The 16,933-nt window shown below is 52.7% G+C and overlaps 2 protein-coding genes across 3 annotated transcripts; one reads left to right on the top strand and one right to left on the bottom strand.

The window, feature by feature from the left end:
* Positions 1-760: 760 nt before the first annotated feature.
* On the top strand, positions 761-9,957 carry EGLN2 (egl-9 family hypoxia inducible factor 2; the record flags this gene model as incomplete). Of its 2 annotated transcripts, none has more annotated exons than XM_080702215.1 (5): positions 761-1,214; positions 8,580-8,722; positions 9,119-9,255; positions 9,479-9,546; positions 9,902-9,957. In XM_080702215.1, the coding sequence occupies 5 exons, from the start codon at positions 761-763 to the stop codon at positions 9,955-9,957; spliced, it is 858 nt and encodes a 285-aa protein (XP_080558341.1). The 2 variants fall into 2 exon arrangements, with proteins under 2 accessions (XP_080558341.1, XP_080558340.1); XM_080702214.1 differs by having other exon boundaries at positions 761-1,573; positions 8,603-8,722.
* Positions 9,958-10,573: 616 nt separating this feature from the next.
* On the bottom strand, positions 10,574-16,832 carry LOC308269329 (cytochrome P450 2F2-like; the record flags this gene model as incomplete). Its single annotated transcript, XM_080704663.1, has 9 exons — positions 10,574-10,755; positions 10,847-10,988; positions 12,489-12,676; positions 12,767-12,908; positions 13,007-13,183; positions 13,394-13,554; positions 13,702-13,851; positions 16,240-16,402; positions 16,656-16,832. 9 exons carry the CDS (start codon positions 16,830-16,832, stop codon positions 10,574-10,576), a joined length of 1,482 nt encoding a protein of 493 aa, XP_080560789.1.
* Positions 16,833-16,933: the final 101 nt, after the last annotated feature.

Below are 16,933 nucleotides of genomic sequence, written 5' to 3'. Positions count from 1 at the left end.
TGTTTTTCTGCCTCTGGACCCCCCTTTCTCTTTGTCTCTGTGCTCCCCAGTTTCCTCTGTGCTGACCCCTCAACTTGACTTTCTCCACATCCTCCGTTCTCTCTGTGACGCCCACATTTCTGTGTCTTCCGGGAGGCCCCAGGCAGAACACCTCCTACATCCCACCCCTCAATCATTCCTTTTCTGCTCTAGGCCCCTCCCTCTTCGGCTGAGGACGCGCGCGTGTACACACACACACACACACACACACACACACACACACACACCACACACTTGTGCGCGTGCGCGCACTCTATGCCGGCCTGTGTCTTTGGGTCACCGGCCTTTTTCCTGTGGCTTTCCCCCTCACTGTTCTATGCCTGTCTGCTTTTTCCTCTCAAAATTCTCAGTCTTCTCAGATCGCGTGTGTGTGGGGTCTCTGTAGCCAAGTCTACCAGAACCTACCTTCCTACTGCCCTTACCATCCCCACCATTTGCCTGCCTCTGACCTCTCATGCTCCTTTTTCTGTCTCTCCCTCTCTCTCCAGCTACCCTGACAAGTCTCTTCCCAAGCCTCTAGGGACAACAGTGGATTTGGGGACCAGCGAGCACCCCCAGGGCACAAGAGGATCCTCTGCTGCCTGCCGTGCCTCACCCTGCCCCACGCCAGGCCCAGCGGCCCCCGGCTTCATCAAGAGGAGGAGGAGGAGGAGGTGGAGGAGGGTGGCACCATGGGCCTGGGCCGTGCCCTCCATGCCCGGGGGATGAAGACACTGCTGCCATGGACAGCCCGTGCCAGCCACAGTCCCTGAGTCAGGCGCTCCCTCAGCTGCCGGGGTCTGTGTCAGAGTCCTTGGAACCTAGCAGGGCCAGGATGGGGGTAGACAGTTATGTGCCCTGTCCCCTGCTCCCCTCCTATCACCATCCAGGAGTGCCTGGTGAGGCCGCAGCAGGGAGTGGGATCCCCAGAGCCACAGCCACCTCCACCACTGCCACCCCCCTGCAGGATGGCGGTGAGCTGTGGCCCCTGCAGAGCGAAGGTGCTGCAGCCCTGGTCACCAAGGAGTGCCAGCGCCTGGCAGCCCAGGGTGCCCGGCCTGAGGCCCCAAAACGGAAGTGGGCAGAGGATGGTGGGGATGCCCCATCGCCCTGCAAGCGGCCCTGGGCCAGGCAAGAGAACCAAGAGGCAAAGGAGGAGGGTGGCATGGGCCATGGCAGTGACAGTGGTGAGGCACGTGCTGGGACGAGGGAGGAGGTCCTGCCCTCCACACCCGAGCGCCTGGCCCTGGACTATATAGTGCCTTGCATGCGGTACTACGGCATCTGCGTCAAGGATAACTTCTTGGGGGCAGCACTGGGTGGCCGTGTGCTGGCAGAGGTGGAGGCCCTGAAGTGGGGCGGGCGCCTGCGTGATGGGCAACTAGTGAGCCAGCGGGCGATCCCGCCGCGCAGCATTCGTGGGGACCAGATTGCCTGGGTCGAAGGCCACGAGCCAGGATGTCGAAGCATCGGTGCCCTCATGTCCCATGTGGATGCTGTGATCCGCCACTGTGCTGGGCGGCTGGGCAGCTACGTCATCAACGGACGCACCAAGGTAAGGGCGGGTGGGGCCTTCGGTGGCAGGGCTTGTTAGCACTTTTGTTTGTTGCGTGCCAAGTGCTTTGGCGATGAAAAGGTTTGGAGGTGTATTTCTGGGGTTGTAGAAGGCTTTAGGCAGCTCAACAGAGATGGGAAGGGTTGGGCGGGGGTATCTGTCATCCCTGTGGGGCATAATTTGTGTACGTATGAACCAGAGGTTTGGTCTGGAGCCACACTGGTTCTTGACCTTCCAGGAATCGTGGCGGTCCTGATGAGAGCTGCTGACACAGCCCACACCTGTGCTTGGGCCATGGTGAGGTTCTTGGCCCCCATTGTCTGTCTGCGGGCCCCCAAATGAGAAGTCTGTAGATGGACACACGAGTCTGTCTCTCTTCTCATCCTCTGTTGCCCTGTCCTCCCATCTGTCCCTTCCTGCTGGCTTTCCTCATCTCTGAAGGCAGAGGGGGAGGGTAGCAGTGGTGAGGTGAGCTTCTGGCTGATAAGGGGGGTTTTTCTTTTTTTTCCTTTGCGGTATTGAAGATTGAACCCAGGGACCTTTTACCTCTAAGTTATACCCCCAGCCTTTAGTTTTATTTGAAACAGTCTCCCTAGGTTGATCAGAGTCTCACTATTTGCTGAGGTTGTCCTCGAACCTGCGATCCTCCTGTCTCAGACTTCCAAGTCATGTGCTAGGAGTTGGCTTTTTCCTGTCATGCTGAACACCTGCCCAGGGCTGCCTTGTGCCCTGTGGCCCTACGGTGACATTTGTATTGAGTCACTGGGTGACTGCATGGTGGTCCAAGTGGAGCTCCTGTCCCCATCTTTTCTTTCTTTTTTTTTTTTTTTTTTTTGGTACTGGGGGTGGAACCCAGGGGCTTTTCTACCTCCAGGCTACTCTCCAAGACCTATTTTATACTTTATTTGGAAACAGGGTCTCACTAAGTTGCTGAGAGCCTCACTAAGTAGCTGAGGCTGGCTTCGAACCTGTACCATCCTCCTGTCTCAGCCTCTCAAGCTCAGGGATTACAAACGTGCGCCACCATTCCCGGCTTGTCCCCATCTTTTCAACCTCTTCCTGTTTGTCACTTCCCTTCCATCTCTTTACCTTGAGTATGCCTTATGTTTCTTTTCTTTTTCTTTTGGTGGTACTAGGGATGGAACCTACCTCTGAGCTACTCCCCCAGTCCTGTTTAAGTTGCGGAGGGCCTCACTAAGTAGCTGAGGTTGGCGGTGAACCTGTGATTTTTCTGTCTTGGCCTTCCAAGTACTGAGATTACAATGGTGCACCACCATACCTGGTTCCTTGTCTTTTGCTGGTCCCTTTTTCTTGCTGTAGAATAGTAGTTCTTTTTTGTTTTTTTGGTGGTACTGGGGGTGGAACCCAGAGGCTTTCTACCTCCAGGTTATACTCCCAGACCTTTTTTTATATTTTATTTGGAAACAGGGTCTCACTAAGTTGCTGAGAGCCTCACTAAGCAGCTGAGGCTAGCTTCGAACCCGTGTGATCCTCCTGTCTTAGCCTTCCAAGTGTGAGGATTACAAGCGTGCGCCACCACGCCCGGCAGAATAGTAGTTCTTAATCTTTTTTTTTTTTTTTGTACTGGGGATTGATTCCAGGGACAGTCTACCTCTGAATGATAAGCAAATAAATAACTGGGGATATTTATTTATTTTTATTTTTGTGGGTCTGGGGGTGGAACCCAGGGGCATTTGACCTCCAAGCAGCACTAAGTTGCAAAGGGACTCACTAAGTAGCTAAGGCTGTCTTCGAACCCGCAATCCTGTCTCAGCCTCCCGAATGCTGGGATTACAAATGTGCACCACCATGCCTGGCTCGGTTATTTATTTTTGAAACGCAGGATCTTCCTAAATTGCTAAAGCTGATCTTAAATCTGTGATCCTCCTTTATCAGCCTCTCAAGTACTGGGATTACAGGTGTGCACCACTGGGCTCAGCAGTTCTTAATCTCTTTCTGGAGCTTGGACCTTTTTGAGTATCTGCCAAAGCCACAGACCTTCTCTTAAGAAAAGTGCTCATTTAATTGGAGTTTATGGGCAGTTGTCAGGGCCTCGTGGGCCTCCAGCTGCTCGTTCAAGAACCAGGGGCCAGGGGCCTTCACAATGTTCCCCAGGGCCTTTCTGGCCTGCTGACGTGGTCATTCTCTTAATGGGAGGGCATGGGGCCCTGGCCTCAAGTTCAAGGCTTGGTGTTATTTGGACAAGGCCTTTGGGGAGTGCTTGCTGCTCAACACCAGTGATTTCTGGCTGATGGTGCTGGCTGTTCTGCCCTGTGAGCAGCAGGCTGTGCTCCTGTTGCCCCTCCCTCCCCTCACAGGTTGCGTCTTAGGTCCTGCCCATGAGTGTCTTTCCACTTGGGCTGGAGCTGGCTTGGGGACCAGGGCTCCCCCGGGGCCCAGGCCTGTTTCCTCCCCACCCCAGCTGGAACATGTCCTACTTCCCTCTCCCTCCCGTTACTTGATAGCTGAGAGCCAGAATTGGCCCCTCCCGGGGCTTGGCTTCTGTGCAGGAGAGATCAGTGTGGCCTCCTGGCTCAGCAGCTTCCCTGGTGTCAGTGAGAACAGAGTGGCCCAGAATGGGATGCAGCTGAGAGCCTCAGTTTACTCACCTGCAGAGTAGGAGAACCAGGCTAAGTCCTCAGGCAGTTTCGCAGCTTAAAGAGGGAAGTTTGAGGGGACAGGTTTCTTTCCCTTTGGTGACTCTGGCTCCCACTTGAATGTGTTTGGGGACAGGAGCTAGACTAGGATTGAGGAGGAAAAAGTTAGGCTTTTTTTTTTTTTTTTTTTTTTTTTGGTACTGGGGATGGAACCCAAGGGCATTCTACCTCCAACCTACACACCCGAGCCCTATTTTTTTATTCTTTATTTTGAAACAGGGTTGCACTAAGTTGCAAAGGGCCTCACTAAGTAGCTGAGGCTGCCTGCGAACTGCGATCTTCTTGTCTCAGCCTCACAAATGCTGGGATTAGAAGCATGTGCCACCACGCCCGACTTAAAGTTGGGCTTTTTTAAGCCCTAGGTGACCCTTTTATTGGGGAACTGAGCCACCCAATCACTGGAGTTCCTCTCCAGCAACTCCATGCTCCCCTACTTCCAAAGGACCATGGCTGGGCTTCTTCCCACAGCTCTGGAGTGAGGCCGAGGTGAGCAGAGGCAGCAGCAGTGGGGACACAGATCCCCAGCGTGGTCGAGCCAGCAGTCACCTGCTCCTCAGTCATTCCTGAGTGGAGCATGGTGGAGCTCCTCTGTCTTTCTGGTGCCTTCCTCTTCCTCATCCTGCTGCTCCACTTGCAGCAGGGGGAGAATTGACGGCCACTACATCAAGAGCTGTCAGAGGGGACCCAGGGAAGGTCCAGCTGTCTCAGTTTGTCACTTTCAGAGTAGCTTGGAAGCTGCATGTGGTGGTGCATCCTTGTAATCTCAGTACTTAGGAGGCTGAGATAGGATTGCAGGCCAGCCTCTGTAATTTAGTGAGGCCCTTTTTCAAAATAAAAGGGTAAAATAGGGCTGGGAGTGTAGCTCAGAGGTAGAATCAGGTGTACATGTGTGCGGTGAAGGTAGGGCTCTTAGCACAGTTATCAATAGCCTTTTAACTCTTTAGTGTCCTGGCTTTGAGCACACTGTGGGTTCCATGAGATGGGAGGGTGGGAAGCAAGTCCTTCTCACTCTGTCTGTTTTTCCCTGCGGCTGCGGCTTTCCCCTGGGCTGGGATGCAGAGCTCTGAGTGCGCTCAGCAGATAGCACATGGGGAACTGGGGAGACAGATCTGCCTGTCCCAAGGGCACGATGGGGCTGTCTCTCAGACCAGGGCTAGGTAAACATGTACCAGTGCTGACTTCGGGTTGAGAGCAGTGGAATGGACAGTCAGCAAGAGTATTTAACATGACCCTTGACCCTGCATCTTGAATAGCAAGGATGACGGGGGTGGGGGGGAGTTATCTCAGACAGGTGCACAGGCCTTGAGGTGGGGGTAAGGTGGGTCTCTTGAGGCTTGGAGCAGAGCAATGGGATAGCCCTTGAGGTTGGTGGTCTTGGAGGTTCTGATTGGGAGTTTGTGTTTTCTGAGCATGCAGTGAAGAGCTGGAGAAAAAGGTCTGGCTGCTGTGTGGAGATGGGTTTTGTGGGGATGGCACTGCCCTTCCCATCCGTCCAATTTCAGGACCAGCATGATTTCCAGTTGAATTCCCAACTGGGGAGGCCTTGCCCACCTCTAACCAGTGGCACAATGATCTGGAGCCCCCAGGGCCATGCGGCATTCTTTTAAGTGTTGCTCAGAGCAATCTTTATCTGCAGGGAGTAAGCAGTGTGCAGAAAATCTCCCTCTTGAACCTTAGGGTTTTCCCTGAGGGCCATCCCACTCTGTACCCAGAGTTGCCAGGAAGGAGTTGGGCTCTCCACTGCTGGATGTTTTTGGGTTGAGGCAGCTCTCCTGGCCTCTCCCAGGACAGGTCCTGTAGTGGGTCTGGTATACATGTTTGCTGCTGAGCAGTTTTAACATCCACACTAGGTGAGCCTTGGGAATAAGGGGTGGAGGGGAGGGGTCCTGGAAGGAGAAGAAGAATTGAGTCAGCCTGGTCTGGGCCGGTAGAGTGCTTGGCAGGCTTTCTGTTCTGGCACTAGGCACTGGTCTGTTTGATGATGAATGTTTATCTCAGGGCTGCCCTGCTGGGCCAGGTCCACAGATAAGCTGAGCATTGGCGGGGAGCCCCAGTCAACAGAGCTATCCTGTGGTGGTAGGGTCTAGACAGATGATTCCCGGCTGGGGAGATGCTGAAGGGCCCTCATGCTAGCTAGTCCTTCCGTTGGCTTAGTACCTCATCCAGCCCTCTTACTGGGCTTGGACAGAGGGTGGAAACAGGAACTCCCCTGCAATGGCATTTTAACCTGTGCATTGGTTCTCCATTATGTGGCAGGCACTGTGCTGGGTGTCTACCCAGACATTTGTCTTGTTCAATTCCAGTAATAACCTGTGAAGTCAGCTCCATTTCATGGAGCCTGAGGCAGGGAAATTAAGTCTCCTGATGTCACAACTTGTGTGGTAGCACCAACATATGAACCTAGTAATTGGGTCTGCAGAAGTGGCTGAGCCCTTCCTTTACACGACAGCCACTTTTCTGCTAGCTTCCTGGTAACAAACATCCAGGGTCCTACTGCGGCATGGTCAGGGCTGGGCCAGGGCTGTAGAACAGTGTACACAGAAGCCAAGATCTGGAGTCCTGTTAGACTACTGTGTTAATCTGGAACATCCCAAGTTTAAGTTCTCAGAGGGGTTAATGCTACTGCTGAAAACAGAAGGGGTTTATTTACTCCATTTTACTGTTGAGGTAGTTGAGGCCCTGAGTTCAGGTGGTGGGATAGTCCCACACCTGAACACAAATTTGGAGTTGAATTAGATTTTTCTTTTTCTTTCTTCTTTTCTTTTTGGTGGTATTGGGGATTAAATCCAGAAGCATTCTTACCTCTAAGCTATGCTCCCAGCCCTATTTTATATTTACTTTGAAACAGTCTTGCTAAGTTGATGAGTCTCACTACTTGCTGAGGCTGTCCTTGAACCTGTGATCCTCCTGTCTCAGCCTCCCAAGTACTGAGATTATAGGCAGGTGCCACCATGCCTGGCGAGATTTTACTTTTTCTTTTAATGGAAATTGAAGCCAGGGGTACTACCATTGACTCACATACTCAGTCCTTTCTATTTTTTTTTTTTTTTTGTGGTGCTGGGGACTGAACCCAGGGGCATACCTCTGAGCTACACCCCCCAGCCCTAATTTATTACTATAATTTTTTGGAAATGAGGTCTTGCTAAATTAACCAAGAGCCTTGATGAGTTTCATAGGCTGGCTTCGAACCCACTATCCTCCTGTCTCAGCCTCCCAAATACTGGGATTACCTGCCCAGCCCTATTTAAAATTTTTATAGTTTGAGTCAGGATCTTGCTAAGTTGCCCAAGTTGGCCCCAAGCTTGTGATCCTCCTGCCTTAGCCTCCTGAGTTGCTCAGATTACAGATCTCAGTGTCAGACTCTTGGTATTATGCCTGTTCACATGCATATGGAGCAGATCACTTCTTTAGCTAGATTATTTATAGTTAAGGGCAGTGGTTCTAATATTATGGCACATTAGGATTACTTGCAGAACTTTATTTTATTTATTATTTATTTTGCGGGTCTGGGGATAGAACCTGGGGCATTCGATCTCCGAGCTACACCCCCTGCCCTATTTTTTATTCTTTATTTTGAAACAGGGTCTCACTAAATTGCAGAGGGCCTCACTAAGTAGCTGAGGCTGTCTGCGAACCGAACTGTGATCCTCTGGTCTCAGCCTCCCTAATGCTGGGATTACAAGGTGCACCACCACGCCGGGCTTACCTGCAGAACTTAAAAAATGTAGGCCCCACCTTAGAGCAAGCCCTTCAGAACCTCTGAGGTTAAGGAGGCCAGGCCCTCAGGTGTCTCAAAGCTTCTCAGGAAGTTCTGTTCCATAGCAAAGGGCAAAAACCCCTGGCCTAGGGCTGTGAGGTTATGTTCTTGCACCTTGAAAATGCTTAAATTGTTTTTTGCCACACTGAAATGTCTGAGGTAGGGCTAGGATATATTTTAAAAAATCAGACTGTCAGCCAGGTGTAGTGCACATGCCTGTAATTCCAGTACTTAGGAAGCTAAGGCAGGGGGATTGCAGGTTCAAGGTCAGCATGTGGCAGTCTAGTGAGACCCTTTCCAAATAAAAAGGGCTAGGGGTGTAGCTCAGTGGTAGAGCCCTGTTGGATTCAGTCTCCAGTACCACAGAAACAAACAACAAAACCATTCGCTACTTGTTGCTTGGTCTCTGCCTCTTGAGGCCCAGGAGCTGGAGTTTTTGCTGAACTTGAGGATGCCTTGGCTGAAATAGGAGAATGTCTTTTGGGGCCAGAGCCTTCGGAGCTCGAGGAATCAAGGGGAGGAAGAAAAGGGCAGGAAGGATGGTGAGCAGCAGGTAAGGGCTGCTTCTCAAGATGTCCCTGCCGAGCCTCAGTAAACTACCTTCATCTCTGCCAGGCCATGGTGGCGTGTTACCCAGGCAACGGGCTGGGGTACGTGAGGCACGTCGACAATCCCCACGGAGATGGGCGCTGCATCACCTGTATCTATTACCTGAATCGGAACTGGGACGTTAAGGTAGGGTGTGGGGCGGGGCGGCGTGCATCCACTCCATTCCACTCCCAGCTCAGATTCTAGCCTTCTGTTCCTCTTCTCAGCCCACAGGGGGTGGTGCAGTCTGTAGTCTCTTCCTTCTCTTCAGCTAGCAGTGTGATGGGAACACCCCCCTTTCCGGGAATGGTGCTGTCTGCCTAGCCCCACCCAACCTTGTAAAGAACACTGCCCCCCTTTCCTGTCTTTAGTTGCTTCCTGCCCATCTCCATGGGGATGCAGACTCTGTGCTGTCATTCATTTTAAGAGCTTGAGAGGTGGGAGTGATGTGCTGGCGCTGCGCCCCCTGGTGGACATGTGTATGCAGTGCAAGGTAGAGGCTGCAGGCTGGACAAGTCTCATTCTCTGGCCCTCCTCCCCCAGGTGCATGGTGGCCTGCTGCAGATCTTCCCTGAAGGTCGGCCTGTGGTAGCCAACATCGAGCCACTCTTTGACCGGTTGCTAATTTTCTGGTCTGACCGACGGAACCCCCACGAAGTGAAGCCAGCCTATGCCACCAGGTATGACCTATGCTTCTGGGATTGTGCCCAAGGACCCCCCTACATGTGTCCTCATTGTGTGAAAGTGTTCTCAGACCCCCAGAGTGACTAGGGAGTGATAAAATGCTGAGGGCAGGCCTCAGTGGGAATAGAACCAGGTGGCTGAAAGGGGTGGGCTTTCTTGTCACTGTGGTTATGGCGACTGGAACTGCAAAAAACTGATGTCACCTGCCCTGGTCCCCAGGTACGCCATCACTGTCTGGTATTTTGATGCCAAGGAGCGGGCAGCAGCCAAAGACAAGTATCAGCTAGGTACCTGCTTCCTCCCCATGTCCTTCCTGCTCCCTGTACCCCACCCGGCCTCAAGCCACCCATCCACCTCATCAGGTTTCTTTTCCTTTTTTTCTTGCGATGCTGAGGATGGAAGCCATGACCTGGTGCAGGCTAGGCAAGTCCTCTTATCACTGAGCTACATCCTCAGCCTCCCCCATGAGCCTCTTACTTGAGTCCTACCATTACTACTTTTTCATCTTTCCCTAGTCAACCCACTCTCCTGGTCCCCCACCATGAGCGGCATTTCTTCCTGATCCTCTCCCTGTTTCCCCGTCTTCCCCTTGGTCTTGTCTCTTCCCTGATGACTCACGACCTCCTCTCTTCTCACCCTCAGCATCTGGACAGAAAGGTGTCCAAGTGCCCGTGTCACAGCCAGCCACACCCACCTAGGGGCTAGCCCCACAGCTGCACCACTGACAGCTCAGCAGCTCCAGGAGGCCCTGGGCCCCGCGGCAGCCCGCCAGTCTAGTGCCTGCTCCTTCCCTGCCACTGCTGCTGCCTCCGGCTCGCCTGTCCTGCCTGGCGTGGAAGGCTCTGCGCATCACTGAGGACCAAGGAGGAGAGGCCTCTGCTGCCCACGGGGGCAGGGTTGTGACCTGGGCCACGGCCAGCATTGGGGGCTACCGTTACTGCAACTGTGGGCCTGTGTCCTGTCCTCTCTGGTCATTTTCCCTTTGGGTGTGGAGAACTGAGAGGAGGCAAAATAAGGGGTTGAGGTGAGTCATGGCCTCTTGCTGGCAAAGGTTTGTGGGGGGAGTATCCCCACACCCCCACACCTCCAGCCTGGAATGTGAAGTGACTCCCCAACCCCTTGGGCCACGGCACCTTTCTGCCTGGGCTGCCTGGGCAGGGTAAGGTGCTGGGAGGAGCATGGGTATGCAAGTCCTGTCAGCCAAGAAAAAAATAAAAGTTTACCTCATAGCTGCATATATCTGACTCTCCCTCTCATTCCTCTTTCGTCTGCAATTAGGGGCCTTTATTGACCAAAGGGGGTAAGGAAGTCAGCTTAGCGCGCTGTGAGGCGCAGCTGGAAGTTTGGGGGGACATTTCCTAGGCCGGTGTACTTTGGGGTGAGGTCGATGTCGCTGAGGTTCCCCACAGGGAGCAGGCAGAACTTCTGCAGGATGGCGGTAAGGAAGAGGAAGATCTCTGAGCGAGCCAGACCCGCGCCCAGGCACATCCGCTTTCCTGGGGACGGGCATATTGCATGGTAAGCAGCGTGCTCTCAGGGCTGATCCCAGCTGGTCCCCTCCTCCTGACCCAGACTACTGGCCCAGACCTGGGGCAAAGGGCATGAAAGCTTCTTTGCTCTGGAACTCGCCCTTATCATCCAGGAAGTTGGTGGGGTTGAAGCAGTCTGGGTCCTTGAACTGGGTGGGGTCCCGGTGTGCAGACACAAGCAAGGGAATCACAAAGGTGCCCTGGGGGTGAACACAGGCTGGTTAATAGTGGAAGTAGTGTGCCGTGCCTCTTCCAAGGCCCTTTTACTTATTTTTATTTATTTTTTTTGGCATATACTCCCAGCCCTATTTTTTTCTTTTTTAAACTGGACTGGAGATGGGACCCAGGGGCATTCTATCTCTGAACTACACCCCACCGCCCTAGTTTTTATTCTTTATTTTGAAACAGGGTCTCACTGAGCTGCAGAGGGCCTCACTAAGTAGGTGAGGCTGTCTGCAAACCCAGATCCTCTGTCTCAGCCTCCCAAATGCTGGGATTACAAGCGTGTGCCACCACGCCTGACCCAGCCCTATTTTTTTATTCTTTATTTTGAAACAGGTCTCACTTAAGTTGCAGAAGGCGTCTCTAAGGAGTTGATAAGTTATAGCATGTGCCACCATACCCAGGTTCAGGAAAGATCTTGAAAGCCCTATCAGCCAGGTGTGGTGGCACATGCTTGTAATCCCAGTATTTGGGAGACTGAGACAGTAGGATTGCAGGTTCGTGACTAGCCTCAGCTACTTAGGCCCTCCGCAACTTAGACCCTGTTTCAAAATAAAGAATAAAAAAATATAGGGCTGGGGATGTAGTTTAGAGGCAGAATGCCCCTGGATTTCATCTCCAGTACTGCCAAAAATAAATAAAACCTTTGTCAAAGTGGGCATGGTGGCGTATGCTGTAATCCCAGTACTTGAGAGGCTGAGACAGGAGGACTGAGGGTTCAAGGACAGCCTCAGCAAGTAGACTCTTATCAACCTAGCAAGACCCTGTTTGCAAATAAAAATAAAATTGGACTGGGGTTATAGCTTGGAGGTAGAATGCTCCTGGGATCACTCTCCAGTACCACACATACACATACACATACACAAAAGAGTCCCTGTCAGATGCCTGTAATTCCAGTACATGGAAGACTGAGACAGGAGGATCGCAGTCATGAGGCCAGCCTCAGCAACTTAGCTAGACCATTTCAAAATAACAAGCTGGGCATGGAGGTGCACACTTGTAATTCCAGTACTTGGGAGATTGAGACAGGAGGATCGCAAGTTTGCAGCTAGCCTCAGCAACCTAGTGAGGCTCTCAGCAACTTTTGTGAGACTTATTTTAAAATGGAAAATAAAATAGGGCTTGGTGTGTATCTCAGAGGTAGAATGTCCCTGGATTTAATCCCTGCCTACCATGAGAGAGAGAAAACAAAAATGAAGGTCTGGTATATAGGTAGGAGGTGGAAAGTCCCAGAATTCAATCTCCAGTACCTAAATAAATAAGGGCTAAAGGTATAGCTCTGAGGTAGAATGTCCCCTGGTTCAATCCCCAGTCTCCCCCTTGGCCTCCCAAAATAAGTGCCAAGACGGTGTTCTCGTCCTGTTTTGGGGGCCAGGGGTTATATTTCATTCGGTAGCTATTTCTGCTGAACTCCAACAATAGGTGCAAATAAGGGCTTACCCTCCCAAGCCATCATGCAATCCCCACGCTCTGTGTACCTTGGGCAGAAAGTGGCCCCGAAAGTGGGTGTCCCGGGTGGTTGCACGTGGCAGCCCCAGGGGCAGCACGCTGATGAAGCGCTGAATCTCATGCAGCACGGCGTTTGTGTAGGGCAGGCGCGCACGGTCCTCCAGGCCTGGGGTGCGCGCCCGACCTACCACGGCATCCAGCTCCGCCTGCACCTTGGCTGGGTCAGCAGAGGCAGTGAGATGCCCACTACCCAGACCTCCATCCCCAAACCCCACCCTCTCCTAACGGGTGCCTCCTGCTCACAGACCTGCCACCTCTGGGTACTTAAGCAGAATGAGGAGCCCATAGCGCAGGGTGGTGCTTGTGGTCTCTGTGCCACCAAAGAAAAGGTTGTGTGTGGTCATCACCAGTGTCTCTTCCTGGAAATGGCTTTCTGGGTCCTGCTGTTCCTGCAGGCAGAGATAGGTGCTGCCACAGGCCAGCTTGTATGTGGAATCGATAGGGTTGAGGGTAGCAGGGGTCTGTATCCATCGGGTTATATATGCACCTTATCCATCTGGTCAAGGAAACAGTCGATGAAGTCGCGGGGCACCCCAGACTGCCTTGTCTGCCGGTGCTGTCGGATTTGCTCAGAGATGAAAACTCGCAGCTCTTCAAAGTTTCGGAAGATTCGGTGGTGTGGGCCAGGAAGCCAGTCCAGGAGGGAGGGGAAAATGTTGTACATCTAGAGAGACAGGGTCTCAATAGGGCCCGGGACAAGGCCATTGGCCTTAATTGTCTTATGGGGACTGGATGGGAACTTTGGTGTAAGTTTTAGAGCTCTTCCAAAATCAGACTGTCCTATCCTAATGAGCCCATTGTAGGTAAGGCTATATGCTAGGTGGTTAGCATAAGATGGGAGACATGAAGAAGAGATTGGAGCCAACCCTCTCACCTCACCCCATCGGGAACTCATGATGCAGAAATTGTCATTGAAGAGATCCAAGAGCCTCAGGAACTCCGGGTCCCCATAGGTATAGCGTTTCCCAAAGACCACGGAACAGATGACATTGGATACAGCATTATCCAGTAGCCGCCGGGGGTCCAGTGGGGATCCTGGGGGTGGGAACAGCCTTGGATAATATTGCTATGGCCCAGCCCCAAGCTTACAGGATTCGTTCTACCCACACATCCTCCTGGGCCTCCTTGAAGTCCCTTGGTAACCCCACAGAAGGCCTTTCTGCTTTCCCTGCCAAGCCGCACCAGTAGTGCCTTGAAATTCTTCCAGCAGGCAAGCAGCTTCCTCTAGGATATGCTCCTCGATGGACCGCGTACCCAACCCGAACTCCTTCAGCGCTCCAAGTGCAAAATTGCGCAGCGTTCGCCAACGTGGCCCATTGGAAAACACTATGCCTACAGGAAAAGGGAGAGGGAGGCCAGGAGTTGGCCAAGCCCATTCAGGAAGAGCCCCTTGCTAGCCTCATTCCTCTTGGGGCCTCCAGTTCCAAGAACTGACTTTTCTGTGTGTATGTGTGTGTTTTGGTAGTGGGGATTGAGCCCAGGGACATTTTACCTCTGAGATACACTACTAGGTTCCCCGTTTTTAGTTTATTTTTTCTTTTTCTTTTTGCACTACTGGGAATGGAACCCAGGGGTATTCTACCTCCAAGCTGCACCCTTAGCCCTATTTTTTTTTTTTTTTTTCGGTATGGGGTTCCTGGAAACCCTTCTACCTCTGGGCTACACTCCCAGACCTATTTTTTAAAAATATTTTTTTAAATTTGGAAACAGGGTCTCTTAAGCCAGCAAGGCTGGCTTTGAACCTGCGTGATCCTCCTGTCTCTGGCTCCTAAGCATGGGGATTACAAGTGTGCGCCACCACGCCTGGCACCTTAGCCCTATTCTTTATTATTATTATTATTATTATTATTATTATTATTATTGGTACTGGGGTTCCCGGAAGCCCTTCTACCTCCAGGGTACACTCTCAGACCTATTTTATATATATGTGTATATATATATATTTTTTTGTGGGGGGGGGTACTAGGGGTGGAACCCAGAGGCTTTCTCCGGGTTATACTCCCAGACCTTTTTTATATTTTATTTGGAAACAGGGTCTCGCTAAGTTGCTGAGAGCCTCACTAAGTAGCTGAGGCTGGCTTCGAACCCGTGCGATCCTCCTGTCTCCGCCTCCCAAGTGCCGGGATTACAAGCATGCGCCACCACGCCCGGCCTATTTTATATTTTTGAAACAGGGTGTCTTACGCAAGCGTGGCTGGCTTCGAGCCTGTGCGATCCTCCTGTCTCCGCCTCCCAAGTGCCGGGATTACAAGCGTGCGCCACCACGCCCGGCTCTTATTCTTTATTTTTAAACAGGGTCTCACTGAGTTGTAAAGGGCCTCACTAAGTAGCTGAGGCTGTCCATGAACCCGGATCTTCCTGTCTCAGCCTCCCAAATGCTAGGATTACAAGTATGCACCACCACGCCTGGCTGTTTTTTTTCCCCCAGAGGTATTCTACCTATGAGCTACACCTCCTGCTTCATTTTATTTCTTATTTGGAAACAGGGTCTCACTAGGTTGCTGAGAACCTTGCTAAGTTGCCAAGGCTGGCCTCGAACCTGCGGTCCTCCTGTCTTAGTCTTCTAAGTATTGGGATTACAGGTGTGCACTACCATGCTCGATTCTTTTTTTTTTTTTTTTTAGCTTTTTTTCTGTGTGTGTCCGTGTGTGTGTGTGTCCGTGTGTGTCCGTGTGTGTGTGTGTGTGTGTGTGTGTGTGTGTGTGTGTGTGTGTGTGTTGAGGACTGAACCCAGGGGCATTCTACCTCTGAGCTATACTCCCTGTCCTATTTTTTAGTTTTAGGGTCTCACTAAATTGATGAGTCTCACTACTTGCTGAGACTGTTCTTGAACCTGCAATCCTCTGGTCTCAGCCTCCCAAGTCCTGGGATAATAGGCCTGTGCCACTGCACCTGGTTAGCTTTTGTGTTGACACTGCGTCTCTAGGTTGCTTAGAGTCTGAGTTGCTGAGACTGATCTTGAGCCTGCGATTCTGTCTCAGCCTCCCAGGCACTGGGATTACAGGCAGCCGCCACGCCTGACAGTTTTTTGCACTAGGGCTTGAATGTGGGGCTCAGGCACTTGGCTTTCTGCTGCCTCAGCCTCTCGAGTAGCTGGGCTATCACAGCGCTCCACTGCAGGGGTTTTGTGGTGCTGTCCATAGAACCTAAACTTTCTTTTTTTTTTTTGCGGGTCTGGAGATGGAACCCAGAGAGGCATTCGACCTTCGAGCTACACCCCCTGCCCTATTTTTTATTCTTTACTTTGAAACAGGGTCTCACTGAGTTGCAGAGGGCCTCACTAAGTAGCTGAGGCTGTCCATGAACCGCGATCCTCCGGGTCTCAGCCTCCCGAATGCTGGGATTACAAGCGTGCGCCACCACGCCCGGCTAGAACCTAAACTTTCAAGTGTGCTAAGCGAATGCTCTACATGAGCTCCCTCAGGCCTAGCTTTGCTTCTTAAACTGATAGTTGCCAACCTACCCTGCCTTATGGAAGTGCTGCCTTTGCTGTTGGGGATCTCTGACCTGAGCTTGCCCTGTAAAAGGCGTCTACCCTAAGGCTCTTCTCTCCTCTCCTTGGGCCCCTCCACTGTAGCTGTGCCCCGCTTTCTCTTTGCTCTTTCAGCTTGTCAGCTTGCTTCTCTCTAGGTCCCCGCCCCATGTGTGGGGTTCCACCCTTTATCCCCACTCAAACCGGCTGGTTCAGGTCCTCACTCCCACCCACTGCCTGGGCCTCACCGTTTCCGCACGTAAACCGTTGGAAGACTGCCATGGACCCTCGGCCAGAGAAGGCCTCAGCTTGTAGCACCAAGGTGTCCCGCAGCACCGCGTAGCCGCTCAGTACCACTGCAGGGCGTGGGCCCAGCCACACGGTGAACACGGGACCCCAGCGGCCAGAGAGCTGTGGGGAGCAGGTGTCTTGGATCCCCTCCTGTACCCAGTGTCCCTCCTCCCCTCCCCCAGTCCATCTTCCCTGCTGGGATCCCCAAGTCCCCGTTCCAGACCCCACTCAGCAGGCCTGGGCTCCAGCCCCTCAGTCTCTGGGGACTCAGGCTCCCCCCACGCCCCCAGCTCTCTGGGAACCAGAAGTTCTCACCCTCAATCCCACCTTCACAAATCCAGAACTCTGCCCCCCACCCACTGCCGGGGGCTACCTCCATGAGTGCATGGTCCAGGCCTCCGGCCTGCAGCTGCAGCAGGTTCCCCAGCAGTGGGAGTGGGGTGGGTCCGGGGGGCAGGCCCCTCCGCATCTGAGCACCCTGGCCGCCCCACCACGCAAGCACCAGCAGCAGGACTAGCAACAGAAGCAGGGCGACGCCGGTGGTCAGCATGCCTGCAACCCTCAGTTACCCTTCACAGCTATGAATTGTGTTTTTGGGGTTGGAGCAGGGGTGGAAACCCAGTGTGGGAGGGGCGAGTATCTGCTGGGCTG

Source organism: Muscardinus avellanarius (genome assembly GCF_963383645.1).
Source record: "Muscardinus avellanarius genome assembly, chromosome: 10".
Lineage (NCBI taxonomy): Eukaryota > Metazoa > Chordata > Mammalia > Rodentia > Gliridae > Muscardinus > Muscardinus avellanarius.
This window is presented reverse-complemented; position numbering and strand designations above follow the sequence as displayed.